This window comes from Papaver somniferum, chromosome 7 (genome assembly GCF_003573695.1).
Source record: "Papaver somniferum cultivar HN1 chromosome 7, ASM357369v1, whole genome shotgun sequence".
Taxonomy (NCBI): domain Eukaryota; kingdom Viridiplantae; phylum Streptophyta; class Magnoliopsida; order Ranunculales; family Papaveraceae; genus Papaver; species Papaver somniferum.
Genome location: NC_039364.1, coordinates 226,530,509 through 226,545,517, shown reverse-complemented (window position 1 = coordinate 226,545,517; position 15,009 = coordinate 226,530,509). Strand labels below are relative to the sequence as shown.

General features: G+C 39.3%; 1 protein-coding gene across 5 annotated transcripts; it reads left to right on the top strand.

The window, feature by feature from the left end:
* Positions 1 to 10,015: 10,015 nt before the first annotated feature.
* LOC113299710 (probable LRR receptor-like serine/threonine-protein kinase At3g47570) lies at positions 10,016 to 14,042 on the top strand. Of its 5 annotated transcripts, none has more exons than XM_026548783.1 (3): positions 10,017 to 10,474; positions 10,653 to 13,180; positions 13,284 to 14,042. In XM_026548783.1, the coding sequence occupies exons 2-3, from the start codon at positions 10,720 to 10,722 to the stop codon at positions 13,685 to 13,687; spliced, it is 2,865 nt and encodes a 954-aa protein (XP_026404568.1). In that variant the 5' UTR covers positions 10,017 to 10,474; positions 10,653 to 10,719; the 3' UTR covers positions 13,688 to 14,042. The 5 variants fall into 5 exon arrangements, with proteins under 5 accessions (XP_026404566.1, XP_026404568.1, XP_026404567.1 ...); XM_026548782.1 differs by having other exon boundaries at positions 10,593 to 13,180; XM_026548784.1 differs by having other exon boundaries at positions 10,019 to 11,092; positions 11,948 to 13,180.
* The last annotated feature ends 967 nt before the right edge of the window (positions 14,043 to 15,009 follow it).

Genomic DNA, 15,009 nt, shown 5'->3' with positions numbered 1-15,009 from the left:
AGCTGACTCGAGGTCTCACTTGGCTCATCCATCTGTTACAGAAATATTTGAGCCATAAATAACTTTGTATCATACCCGTTGAGCAAACCTAACAAGATTCGTAAGTTTTTTATAACACCATGTCTCTCTCTAACACAATATCTGTTCGTACGCAGATGTTAACATTTCCATATTCTACAGTGAATCTATTTATATATATGAACACTTTTTAACATCTCTTCTATCACTTTTTTTTTCTGTGAGCGTTAATAAACTCCATGGATCCGTTCCACCCTATATTGGAACTACTTTCCCTAGACTCGAAACATCTGGTATAAATGCAAATAGATTTTCTGGTGAGCTACCTTATACGATATCCAATCTTTCCAAATTGTCTAGACTAGAGGTCAGCAATAATCAGTTTACTGGACCTGTACCTGAACTGGGTACGTCATCCAAGCAAATTTTGAAGGGAATCACCTTGGTGGTGGCGAAGTAGATGACCTTAGCTTTTTTAATTCATTATCAAATTGCAGTCTCCTAGAAAATTTTTCTATAACTCAGAATAATTTAAGTGGTCAGCTGCCAGCTTCCATAGCCAACCTCTCGACAAATCTTATCATATTGTACATGGGGGGTAACAATATATACGGTGAAATTCCTCGTGGAATTGAGAACCTTGTCAGCCTAAACGGATTAGCCATGGAAGATAACCAGTTAATTGGAAATATTCCTCTTTCCATAGGAAAACTTCCCAATCTATTTCGGGTAACCAAATCTCCCATCAAACGTTTGTGATAATCCTTAGCTAGAAGGAATTGATTTTTGTGGAAATAGATTGCAAGGTCGAATTCCGTCAAATTTTGGCAACTGTCATAAACTGCAATACTTGGACCTTTCTGAAAATCAACTTAACGGTACCATACCAAGACAACTCATTGGTCTTTCTTCACTGTCAAATCTGCTGAACTTATCTTCGAATCACTTAACTGGTGATTTGCTTTCAGAGATCGGTAACCTAGTAAACATTGTCACCCTCGACTTATCAAATAATCAATTATCTGGGAATATTCCAAGTTCTATCACGAAATGCCTTGGTTTACAAATTCTTTATCTAGATGACAACTTATTCGAAGGGGTCATTCCTTCGTCCTTGAAAAGTTTAGCGGGAATTCAGTACTTCAACCTCTCACGCAATAACTTGTCTGGTCAAATTCCAGAGTATTTTCAGTCCTTTTCTTCCCTCGTGTACCTGGATTTGTCTTCAAATGACTTGGAAGGCGAAGTACCAAAATTAGGGGTCTTCAAGAATATCAGTGCATTCTCAGTCGACGGAAACGATAAGCTCTGTGGAGGAATTCCCATACTTCGTCTACCGAGTTGCCCGAGACCTGGTTCCAAAAAGCAAAGCAAGCAATTCCATCTCAAGAAGCTTCTTCTAATAATATTTGGAATCGTTATATTTGTAATTTTCCTGGGCTCCTTTGTCATATGGTTCTCGAAGAGAAAAACAACAATCAGATCCTCGTCTTTAAAAACTCCTGAGGATGATATATTACGAAAGGTCTCATACAAAGAGCTTCTTAAAGCAACTGATGGGTTCTCCTCGGAAAATTTAGTGGGAGTTGGAAGCTATGGATCTGTTTACAAAGGCTTATTAACAGTAAGCCAAGAGACAACCACAACTGTTGCAGTGAAAGTACTAGATCAGCTTCCAAAAGTTTCATGGCTGAATGTGAAGCGATGCGAAGCATTCGTCATCGAAATCTCGTGAAGATGTTAACTTCATGTTCTAGTATTGATTTTAAAGGAAATGAATTCAAAGCTCTAGTTTCTGAATACATGGCAAATCGAAGTCTTGAGAGTTGGTTGCACCCAGTAGATAATGGTGAACAGCTTCAAAGGTCAGCAAGGAGATCGTTGAGTTTTATGGAGAGGCTAAATGTAGCCACTGATGTGGCTTCTGCATTAGATTATCTCCATCATCATTGTCAGACACCAATAGTTCATTGTGATCTAAAGCCAAGCAATGTTTTACTTGATGATGACATGAACGGTCATGTTGGTGATCTTGGATTGGCGAAGTTTCTTGGTGAAGTCATCATCAATGTTGAAACGGAACACCATACTACCAGTACTTCAGTCGGGATACGGGGCTCGGTTGGCAAAGTTTCTTGGTGAAGTCATCATCAATGTTTCTTGGTAAAAAACTATCTCCAACTTCGGTAAGCTTTTACATATTATAGCATTCGAGCGCACTGTCATACATTACTTTTATCTTGGCATGCAGAGTATGGAATGGGTAACGATGTCTCGACTAGTGGAGACATATACAGTTACGGGATCATGGTACTAGAGATGATTACCAGAAGGAGGCCTACAGACATCATGTTCACAGATGGTTTGAACCTGCATACTTTTGCTAAGACGGCTCTTCTTACAGACCGAGTAATGGAAATTGTTGATCCTGCACTACTTGTTCCTGTCTGTCTTGAAGATGGTGATGGAAACATCAATGAAGTTCTAGTTGAGACTAAGGCCAAGTTATGCGATGCTGTGACAGGGATTGTCAACCTTGGGATTATGTCGTGAAGGAGTTGCAATCAATTAAGATTATACATCTCTCCAGAGTCGGATCTGAATAGGTGACGATTAAGATGAAACAAAGCTTGTAATTGAAAGACTACCTTGTAGTTGTTTTCCAGTTCGGATGCACAATAAATCCAAGTGTACTATGTGTTTTCCAGTTCGGAGTCATACCTGTTCTTTGTTTTTTCTTTCTGCTTGGGTTTGTTCTTTCCTGCTAGTCTTCTGGCTTTTTTATCCATGTCTGTTTGTTCGGTGGTTAGCTGCTGATCTTACCAATATATCCTTTTCGTTGTCGAGCAAAAAAAGTTCATAATCATCAATCATAATACTAGTGGATAACACAAATTCATCGGCGAAGAATCCATAAGCTCATCACGCACGAGATATGCAAACAAGCTTTAAGTGAAAAGCCTCAGGAATTGTCTAAGTTGAATCTGATAATTTCCAAGTAGCACATTTCTCGCATGGATGATGGATAATTAACTTCTTAAGTTGAATCTGATTTATTTTTCTCGTCTTTTTGTAATCCTTTCTCCTTTCTTCTGCAGCTAGGCTGCTTTGTGCCTGATGAGAGATACTATCTTCACACGGCTTGGTGCAACTGATCGTATCATGACTGGCGAGAGTGAGTTCTTCTAATCTATTATCCAAAAAAAAAGAAGTTCTAAATTGGTCGTAGCTCTACTTTATATCTGTTCAAGTCATCGACACATGTCATGGGAATGGTTGTGTCATCACTCGCCTTGCATTGTCTTATTTATTTTTGGCCACGGAAATCTTTATCTTGTAGGTACCTTTTTTATTGAGTGTATGGAGACAGCTTCTGTTCTTCGAAATGCCACTGATGATTCCCTAGTTATTCTCGATGAACTCGGTCGGGGAACAAGCACCTTCGACGGATATGCAATAGCATATGCTGTGAGTATCAAGTCTTCTTACCTTTTAAATATCGGTCCGCGAGTTATAACCCCAAAGGTATTACTATTCATATACAAAAACTCCAACAAAACAAATTGTTCACAAAAACCCATTTAATATAAACTGTCTATATTACCCTTCTAGTTTAAATCATCCCAACAAAAACAAAAATCAACCACACTTTAATTTTTATTATATTGTCACCCCCAACAAGAAACAAACAACCACCAATAAGCACCGCCGCCACCGATAACCACCGCCACCACTTCCGACCACCACCGCCACCACCACCGACCACCACCGCCACCGACCACCACCGCTCTGCCGCCACCGCCACCACCGACCACCACCGCCGCCACCACCGACCACCACCGTCGCCCGCTGCCGCCACCACCGACCACCGTCGCCACCACCGACCACCACCGCCACCACACCCACCACCGACCACACCGCCACCACCACCGACCACCACCGCCACCACGCTCCGCCACCAAACCACCGCTCCGCCGCCCGCAGCCGCCACCGATACTGCGCAATTGCACCACCACTGCCAGCCACCCTACCATCCAGCACCACCATTGTCGACCTCCACCGCCACCGCCACCACCTCCGACCACCACCACCACCACCACCACCACCACCGATACTACGTAATTGCACCACCAATACCAGCCACCCTACCATCCAGCACCACCACTGTCGACCACCGCCGACCAAAACCAGCACCCCAACCGCCCACCACCACCACCTCCCAAAAATACGATGAAACCGATTTTGGTTTCATCATAAATAAGATGAAACCGATTTTGGTTTCATCTTGGTTTCGTGAGAAATCACCTGCAAGAAATTTTTTAAGAGGTATTATACATCTTCATGGATAGAAATACATTGTTGAAATACGATGAAACCGATTTTGGTTTCATCATAAATAAGATGAAACCATAATTGGTTTTTGCGCTTCAACAGCAATACCACCGCCGTCGCCGCCCACCGCCACTGCCGCCGCCGCCCACCACCGTCGCCGCCCACCGCCACTGCCGCCGCCGCCCACCACCACCGCCGTCACCACCACCGCGCTACCATCGTTAATGTTAACCACCACCGCCACCGACGACCACCATCGTCGCCGAGCAACACCACCAACCAGCCGCCGCCACAAAAAATGAATTTCATTGATCAATATTCAAGAAAATAAGAAAAAAATGATGAAACCAAACAGAAAAATGATGAAACCAAATAAGATGAAACCTGTCACCACCGTCAACTTTTATGGAGCAATCAAAATCTGGAGTTTCAGATTCTCCCGCAACAATGGTACCGGTGAGAACCTTCCTTCTCTTCTTCATGACATCATCACTGTCAAAATTCTCATTTTCCAATGAGCCTTGGAAATATTGAACTCGTTTACGGATCCTCTAAGGTGAGGATGCAGCAGGAAAATATCTCCACCTTGGGGTTTTCCTATTCAGTAATTTTGTCCAAAAGACATGAGACGGATCTTCATAACCTGACTGTATTTCCAGCTCACCAGGTAAAGAAATATATCTAGAATATGTCCTTCTAGTTCACCAACAAAAATTGGTTTCGTCAACATAAAATCTGAAGAAAAAAAACACATATTAGATGAAACCAAAACTGGTTTCAATAAAAAAAATATTATTATATCACCAACAAATTGGTTTCGTCGACAAAAATTAGCAAAAATTAGATGAAACCAAAATTGGTTTCATCATAAATAAGATGAAACCATAATTGGTTTCGTGCAAAATGTCTATTCAACTACAAGAAAAATTACTGGAGGTATATACATGTCCATTGATAAAAAGACGTCATTGAAATGTCATGATTGACATGGCATGCCATGTCCATTGAAAAACTAATCAAAAGATGATAAAGACATGCAAATAAAAATGAACACCTATGCGGTTATGGGAATTATACGACAGTGGCGCTACCCAAATACTAATATATGCTTAAGAAAGCAGTACGACAGATGGCGACAACCCGAGTACTACTGTTCGAATCAGGAAAATATGTTAGGGTAACTAATGTTGCTTTATCTTTCATGAGTCTGACTATAGCATGCATCACCTTCATTAAAAAAATATATGAAATGTCAGGATTCATTGTGCCAGGGTTCGGTCAATAAACTTGCATAGCAAAGAAAAAATAAGACCCCGGTCTGTGAGGCTCCATCAGGGAGTATTTATGACTGGTTTGGTGAGGATGAATAGTTTACCAAGTTGTCGGTCAGAACATAGCATCATGTGAGACTATTAACCATTTCAGTTAAATCTACAATTGGGTTTTAGTGCCCAAAGTTGCAATCCTACTTTCAGTTCAGTTGCAGGGTAGGGACAAAACAAGACATGTAAGGATGCCAGGGTAGGGCATCAGAGTACATGCTCACATGACCACTGCACATACTTCGCCAGCACAAGACATTTATTGTCCCACAGGTAGAATTAAACACTGGTAACATCATCTTTGTCAAGTAAATCCCAGTTTAACCACGCAGAAAACGATGAAAACCACCGCTATACAAACCACGAAGTCCAAAATCCCAAGATAAACTTAATTGCATCCAAATTGAAATCTTAAAGCATGACACTAAGGCATTTTACACCCACAAACATGATCCAGTTTCTCCTACCTTTGTTCATTCATGGTATTTTTTTGTTTGATAGGCATAATTTCTTCTTCGTAAGCATTATGGACCACAACTCTACAAAATTAATTAATCGTAAAAGCCTAATCATGCCGTAAAACATTCAATTAACCGTGGTTTCAACTGCGCTTCTAAAAAAAATTGTTGCAGGGATTTTCAACACAATTCAGAATCCTTGAATTTCTCCAATGGTAGATGGATCCAGACGCGGATGATGGATTATGATCTCCTTTTGGAATTAATGTGAGGTTTGTGTGATTCATAAGAGGGTGCAAATTGAGGTTGTCAAAAAGTTCACTGACCATTGCAGTGAGTTGCAGTTTTGTGGTTTCCCAAAAAACTTTGAAAAACTTACTTGTATATCCATCTGGTCCCGGAGACTTTTCTGAACCAGTTGACCACAATGCCTCTTTGATTTCGTCGTCTGATACAACACGTGTCAAGGAATTACACCGGTTTTCTGTTAAGCATGGAGTGATCGATGAAAATAAATGTTCATCCAATCTGGTACTGGTTGTTGTGTATTGGTTTGTGAAATGTTGAAGTAATATGTCAACAATCTGTCTTTGGTCGAAAACCCAATTATTATTTTGATCTCGCAATTGTTGGATGTTATTGCAGCTTCGGTGTATCGTATTGATTTGGAGGTTTGTTGTCACCTCGTCATCTGATTCCCTTGTCCATGCCCCATTAACAATGTTATGTATATTGGGGTGGGATAACCATAGGTGTTCGAATTTGTAGCTCCTCTCATTTTTCCAATTCAAGTGTTTTGTTCTGAGTAATATGGGTGCAAATGCTGAATTGTGGTGTCCTGGTTGATCTCTCTGCAATTCCATGCTAGAGTTGAGATATTTCTAGCCATGTTGGTTTCCTTGGTAGTGAGAAGTATAGGACTATCAATAAAGGATAATTTATTTTTACATGATCTTTTCATTTGTCCAACAATCTTTTGATATATTCTATTTATAAAAGAATTGTATCCTTTTTCTTAAAAATTTATAAGAAAAATCATAGGGTATCCATAAAATCATGAATCCGAATACAATGATATAACTAGCGGCGCACATATCCTATCCGTACCCGCATTTCTACTGTACCATTATTGTTTTACCGTATCATATGGCCAGAGATTTTTTACCCGCCGTTAAATGGGTAGGGTGACGGGTGAAGCTCGAAATTAATCCATCCTACCCTGCCCGCTAATATAATAAGATGATTTGTTTTCTTTTCCTGCTTAATTTGTTCGAAATTGCTTTTTCCTCTACCTATTTAGTCAATTCGAACACAAAAAATCAGAGAAAACGCCAACCCCTTTCTTCTTTCTTCCCAGATTCCCTGCACCTTTCTTCACAGTTCTAAGTTCAAACCGTAGACCTTACTCTTACTAATCCCATGTTCATCTTTCAGGGTCTCGTTTAAAACCCTTTACTCGGTTGGTTCGTTGACACTCTAATAGTCTAATTCCGGCCCTCCTTCACCAAAATATGATGGAGAATATATTGTTCCAATCTTAGGTAAGCTCATGATCACATAAATATCATTTGTTTTTTGATAATCTGAATGGGTGTTTCTTTGAGTAATATGATTGCCATTGTGCGAAACCAATTGAGTAATATGATTGCCATTGTGAGAAATTAACATGCATGTTAACTGATTGATGCAATTTCTCCTAGGAATTTAGTTTGTTCCTCATGGAGGACGAGTTTCAATGGGATTCTGTTTGGGATGGGAGCAAAAGGCAATTGAATGGGATTTAAAATCTCTGGTCATATGTAAAGTGATTGATAGATTGTCTCTTCATGATTTCTAGCTAAAACACATGTCTTTAATTGTATAGATTTTCAATATTTCAAACAATTTCAGTGAGATTTTGATTGTGCGACTCTGAACCCATGTCTTTAAAGGCAATTGCTACTCTTCAGTTGTCTAGTATTTTTATATTCACATTTTGGACTTTTGGTATGAATTTTAGGTTTTGTAAGTGAGCGCAAGACGAATGGCTCTCTGCTTATTGCAACCTGGAGGGCTAACCCAACAAAGAACGAGGGTAAGTGAAGCTTTTCCTTATCCTGCATTCGAATCTTTGTACTATGACAGTGAAAAGCTGTTTGACAAATAAGGTGATTATTTCTAATGAGATTAATGATGTTCACGACTCTCTTTTGTTGTATGCTTAGTGAAATTACTAGAACACTTGCAAAGAAGGCCCAGTTTTGTATTTGTTGTCTCTTGAGTCTTGATTAATAAATCATGTATTTGGCTGAGTGTTTGACAATTTAAACAATTGGACAAGTTTGTCTTTTTCTGATGGGTTCACAATAGCCACTGGTTTGCAGGTATATTTTGTTTCTTTTCTGTCCTTAATTTTGTATGTCTGAGTGTAGTTATTTCATTATCTGTGTAGGGCATTTTTAGGTAATTTTGATGACATTCTATAATACCATAACATCATTCATAGGGTTAGTCTTTGAAACACATAAATGATGATTGTGTTCAGTTTTAATACTGCAATTATGAGCATCATGCAAAGCTTTTTAGCTTTCAAACACTGGACTTGCCCGAAGAAGTGCTTCCCAAGTCATGGAATGCATGTTCGAGTTTGGCGAGTTGCCGATCTATTTCGTAATGTACGATTGTCGGAAGTGGATTCTATCTCTCTTGAGAGAAGATTCCGCAGGAATAAAACCTTCCGATAACATTCCCATATTTGATCATGACATGGTGTTTGTGATGCCACTAAGTTCTTCATTTCCGCAGGAATTAAACCTTCTGATAACATTCCGTTTCTGCATTCTTTTTTTGATCGTCTTTGTCTTCATCGTTCCATCTCTCTCTTTGTGCGGTTTCTTTTTTCTTATTTTTTGAGGATGTTTAGAAATAAAATGAACGGTGTGGCAGGTTTTTTAACATTAAACATGTTGCGGTTTCTTCATTTATAGAATACGTTTGTAAAGGTGTGTGTGACGGTTGTAACTTGTAAGGGTGTGATTGTCTCTATGGAGTCTGCTTGGCTTGAGTCCAAACCGGCAGTACTGTTTCATTTTCCAAAATGAATTTAAACAGAGAACTTATGTTATGACACCCAAATTGCGTTCCCAAAATTTATATCATCTATAGACTATAGTTGGTTACTTGTTATGTTTTCCAGCAAGTTAGATAGTGCTTGGCTGTGTTATAGTGGTCATGTTCAGGGAATTGCTAGGAATCGTGTTTCTATGACGGTCAAAAACACACTGTATACAAGAAGAAAATCGAGATGACTGCTCCAGTTATCACCCAAATCTCCCCAAGCGACTGGCCATTCTGTGCATCATCATTCGTTGTTAGCTTTTATGTCCCTAAAGAGAACCAAGCTAATGTACCTCCAGCAAAAGGCTTACACATTCAAAAATGGAACACGCAATACGCAGCAGTAAGGAAATTTGCTGGGTTCATATCTGGTGACGATGAACTTGGAGAAGCAGCCGCTGTGTTGCATGCTAGTCTTGCTCGTTCTTGCCGCTTCCAAATGGTCATCTGCTGTCGACAAAAGCAGACTATCTTCACTGCGCAATTTTTCTTTGTTCCTATTTCTATGTTATATACAGAGTATATTAGTCTTAAAGCACATCTCTTGTTACTGCTTTCAGCTGATGTTTGAGCAAGACTTGATACCAGAAAAAAATGAAGGGAGAAAACCGATTATACCAGCCACTCTTACCCGCGGGTAGGGTGGCAGGTAAATTTTTTCTTACCCTCCATGCAGCGGGTAGGGTGGCGAAATAGGCCATATTCTACTCACCCTGCTGTGCAGCCCTAATCATGATTACAGATATATGTCTGAATCATGCAAGCTATTTGTCTGGGAAATGAAAAGCACCGCCTGGGTCTACCAAATTTAAGATACTGTACTAGTTTTTTTTTTTCCAAATTTAAGATACTAGGCCAGGCGGGGGAAGCCTCTGGTGGGCCATGGGCACATTGTGTGAGTGTGTATGGATCTGGTTCAGGGCTGAATCTGACTTATGTCTGATATCTCTAATCGTTTGTAACTTTGTATTTACATTTTTTTGATAGTTGTTGAGATCTGTACATCTGTTTCGGAATCATAAATAACTCTGTATCTTACTTGTTGAGCCATACCTAACGCTAGATTCATAAGTTTTTCTACAACATTATCTGTCTTCAAGACAATATCTGTTCGTATGCAGATGTGAAATTTCCATATTCTACAGTGATTCTGTTTATAGATATGAGCACTTGATGAACCTGAGATATATCGTCCAACTTGTGTGACATAAGCTTTTCATAAAAAATTAGTTGCAGCAATGAAATCTAGTAAGAGGAGCTTCATATTTATCATTTGTGTCACCCTTCTTCTATTCTCCAATTATTTTTTACCTACATCACAATATCTCATTGCTGAAACTGATCGATTATCTTTACTTGCTTTTAGAGACAATATAAATGATCCATTGGGAGCACTAACTTCGTGGAATGAATCGTCTCACTGCAGCAATTGGACAGGAATTGAGTGCGGTCGTCGGCATCCAAGCAGGGTCGTAGGCTTGGATCTACGATCCATGAGTCTGAAAGGTTCAATATCTCCATATATAGGAAATCTTTCTTTCTTAAAATATTTCGTCTTGTTCGATAATCACTTCTCAGGCGGAATTCCGGAAGAAATTGGTCATTTATCTCGACTTGAAGTTCTTTTCCTGGCAAATAATTCACTTACGGGAAAAATTCCTAGGAACCTATCCTCTTGTAAAAGTCTCAAGCTTTTAGCATTAATACAGAATAATTTGGTAGGAGGAATTCCTGCGGAACTTGGTTCCCTATCTATGCTTCAACAATTACACCTCATGAAGAACTACTTTTCAGGAACCATCCCAGTGTCACTTTCAAACCTTTCGTTTCTCACTCGATTTGATCTAAGTTGGAACAATTTACAAGGTAACATTCCATCCGAGCTTGGCCAGTTATCAAGATTATCTAAGTTTAGTATTTCAGTAAATAACATTTCAGGAACCATTCCACACCAAATTTTTAACATCTCTTCCATCACTGTTTTTTCTGTGAGCGTTAATAAACTCCATGGATCCATTCCGCCATATATTGGAACTAGTTTCCCTAGACTCGAAACATTTTATATAGGTAAGAATAGATTTTCTGGTGTGCTTCCTTATACGATATCCAATCTTTCCAAATTGTCTATACTAGATGTCAGTCAGAATCAGTTCACTGGACCTGTACCTAAACTGGGTTCGTTGCACGGTCTCATCATAGTAACTTTTGATGGAAATCATCTTGGAGGTGGTGAAGTAGATGACCTTGGCTTTTTTAATTCATTATCAAATTGTAGTCACCTAGAACTATTTTCTATAGTTTACAATAATTTATCCGGCCAGCTGCCAGCTTCCATAGCCAACCTCTCGACAAAGCTTACAAAGTTGTACATGGGGCAAAACAATATATTTGGTGAAATTCCTCCTGGAATTGAGAACCTTGTGAGTCTAAACGGATTAGGCATGGAAAGTAACCAGTTAACCGGAAGTGTTCCTGTTTCCATAGGAAAACTTCCCAAATTAATACTTGTAAATATTGAGGATAACCAATTCTCTGGAAAAATACCATCAAACATTTGTAATAGCACTCAGCTAGAAGTAGTTGGTTTTAGTTTCAATAGATTGCATGGTGACATTCCGTCAAATTTTGGCAACTGTAGTAAACTGCGATTATTGTACCTTTATGAAAATCAACTTACCGGTACGATACCAAAACAACTCTTTGGTCTTTCTTCCCTGTCAGATTCGCTGGACCTATCTTCCAATCACTTAACTGGTGATTTGCCTTCAGAGATCGGTAACTTGGTAAAGATTGTCCGCCTCGACTTATCAAATAATCAATTATCTGGGAATATTCCAAGTTCTTTCAAGAATTGCCTCGGTTTACAAGAGCTTCATCTAGATGGAAACTTATTCGAAGGGGTCATTCCTCCATCGTTAAGAAGTTTAAAGGGAATTGAATACCTGGGCCTCTCAAGGAATAACTTGACTGGTCAAATTCCCAAGTATTTTGAAACATTTGTTTCCCTCGTGTATCTGAATTTGTCTTCAAATCACTTGGAAGGCGAAGTACCAAAGCTAGGTGTTTTCAAGAACATCAGTGCATTCTCGGTCGATGGAAATGATAAGCTTTGTGGAGGAATTCCCATACTGCGTCTACCAAGTTGCCCGAGCCATGCATCCAAAAAGAAAAGCAAGCAATTCCATCTCAAGAGACTTCTACTAATAATTTTTGGAGTTGTTGTATGTGTTATTCTCCTGGGTTCCTTTCTCATATGGTTTTGGAGGAGAAAAGCAACAATCAGTTCTTCGTCTTTAAAAACTCTTGTGGAAGATAAATTTCGAAAGGTCTCATACAGTGAGCTTCTTAAAGCAACCAATGGATTCTCCTCGGAAAATTTAGTGGGAGTTGGAAGTTACGGATCTGTTTACAAAGGCTTACTAACACTGAGCCAGGAGACGACAACATTTGTTGCAGTGAAAGTACTAGATCTCCAGAGACGGGGTGCTTCAAAAAGCTTCATGGCTGAATGTGAAGCAATGCGAAGCATTCGGCATCGAAATCTCGTGAAGATGTTGACTTCTTGTTCTAGTATTGATTTTAAAGGAAATGATTTCAAAGCTCTAATTTCTGAATTCATGCCAAATGGAAGTCTAGAGAGTTGGTTGCACCCGGTAGGAGATGGCGAACAGCTTCAAAGGTCAGCGAGGAGATCATTGAGCTTTATAGAGAGGCTAAATGTAGCCGCTGATGTTGCTTCAGCATTAGATTATCTTCATCATCATTGTCAGACACCAATAGTTCATTGTGATCTAAAGCCAAGCAATGTTTTACTTGATGATGACATGAACGGTCATGTTGGCGATTTCGGATTGGCAAAGTTTCTTGGCGATGTCATCATCAATGTTGAAACGGAACACCATACTACCAGTACTTCAGTCGGTATAAGGGGCTCGATTGGTTATGCTGCTCCAGGTAAAAAAAAATATCGCCCATTTAGGCAAGCTTGTGCATAGTATAGCGTTCCAGCATTTTGTCAAATGTGTAATACTTTATTTTCTTATTGGCATATATGCAGAGTATGGAATGGGTAGCGATGTCTCGACCAGTGGAGACATATACAGTTATGGGATCATGGTACTAGAGATGATTACTGGAAGGAGGCCTACAGATATCATGTTCACAGATGGTTTAAACCTGCATGCTTTTGCTAAGACGGCTCTTCTTACAGACCGAGTAATGGAAATTATCGATCCTGCACTACTTGTTCCTGTCCGTCCTGAAGATGGTGATGGAAACACCAGCGAAATTCAAGCTAATACTGAGAATAATGCCAAGTTACGCGATGCTGCGACAGGGATTGTCAACCTTGGCATTTTGTGTTCAACTGAAACACCCAGAGAACGGATGGATATGGCACACGTCGTGAAAGAGTTGCAATCAATTAAGAAGATACATCTATCCGGAGTCGGATCCGAATAGGAGGTGATCAAGAACACGACATAAAACTTGTATTTGAAGATTACCTTGTTGTTATTTTCATTTTGAGTAAGCCTGGATACCCAAACAAAGACTTCCAGTTCGGGTGTGGCATGACAAATCCAAGTGTAATATTCATGCAATGGGTTGAATAATCACAATGTTACCTGGGTCATTAATAGTGTATAACACAAATTCATCAGCGGAAGTATGATAGCAAAGAATAGTACATAAGGCACATCGGGCACGAGATTTGTAATCGACCTCGAAAAGCCTCGCGAATTGTGTAATATGTCATTTGATTATGCTTTTGTTGATGCGGCCAAAGATTATCCAAATGGTTGTCGTAATGCATACACGGATTCCTGAGTTACCGTATCCGCCTGAGATGGCACATAGACAAGAGTATTCGGTGCAAATCTATGATATAGCTCTTGGAATAACAGGCGTTTAAGAGCTAATAAGCATGAAACATGTGTTTCATTTCTCCTTCTTGTATCATTTTCATTTTTGGGGTGCTGTTCATATTTTTGTTTTTCCTCGTAATATTGAATGAACCTGCAAGCTCTTGTCCCACCTTGCTATTAGTTCAATGCATAGCTCCATTTATGCGATTATATTGTTGCAGGTTATAAGAGGTGTTGTCCACAAACAACCCTTTTCTTCTAGACTGGTTTACTTCGAGTCCATGGTGCAAAAGAAAAGCACTAACTGAGCGATTAGGTGGAAGGATGTTCGCAATTTCCAAACACCTCCGAGAAGAAGTAAACAAAAAAAATACTCCATCAATTATTTTTTAATAGGTCAGTTTCTTTTTTTGAGAAAATTAAGGAAATTAAGATAACTAATTATTGAAAATGATCATTTAGACACTTGTCAATAAAAGAAGTGAAGTGAAATGGTCACCATGACACTTGTCAGCCAAAAAAAATAAGTGAAATGGTCCACATAACACTTGTCATCAAAAAAAGAAGTTAAAAGAAAAGTGGTCCCAGAAAATTAAAGTAACATTTGACTTTCACAATTAGGAAACTGACCTATTTTTTTGAAATATTTATTTATAAAAACTGGCCCATTAAAAAGTAACGGAGGGAGTAATCAAAAAAGGTTTTAGGCTGTACAAAGTTCTTCTGCGTTATATCTTCATTCAAAGGCTTCATCTCTGTTGCGTTAAATGCAACACTAACACGTAATGGGAAGCATTGTTATTCAAGCCAAAATTTGTTGACACACCATGATTTTGAACTCCTTCAAAACTGGACCCTTACGAATGGGAAGCATTGTATTCAAGTCATAACACAAGAACACACAATGCCCAAATCTCC

What these genes read in the sequence shown, in the direction of transcription:
- LOC113299710 (XM_026548781.1), top strand. Translation starts at nt 10,465, where the DNA reads ATGAAATCTAGTAAGAGGAGCTTCATATTTATCATTTGTGTCACCCTT. An exon ending in GATTGGTTATGCTGCTCCAG is followed by an intron (nt 13,181 to 13,283) that starts GTAAAAAAAAAT and finishes GCATATATGCAG; the next exon opens with AGTATGGAATGGGTAGCGAT.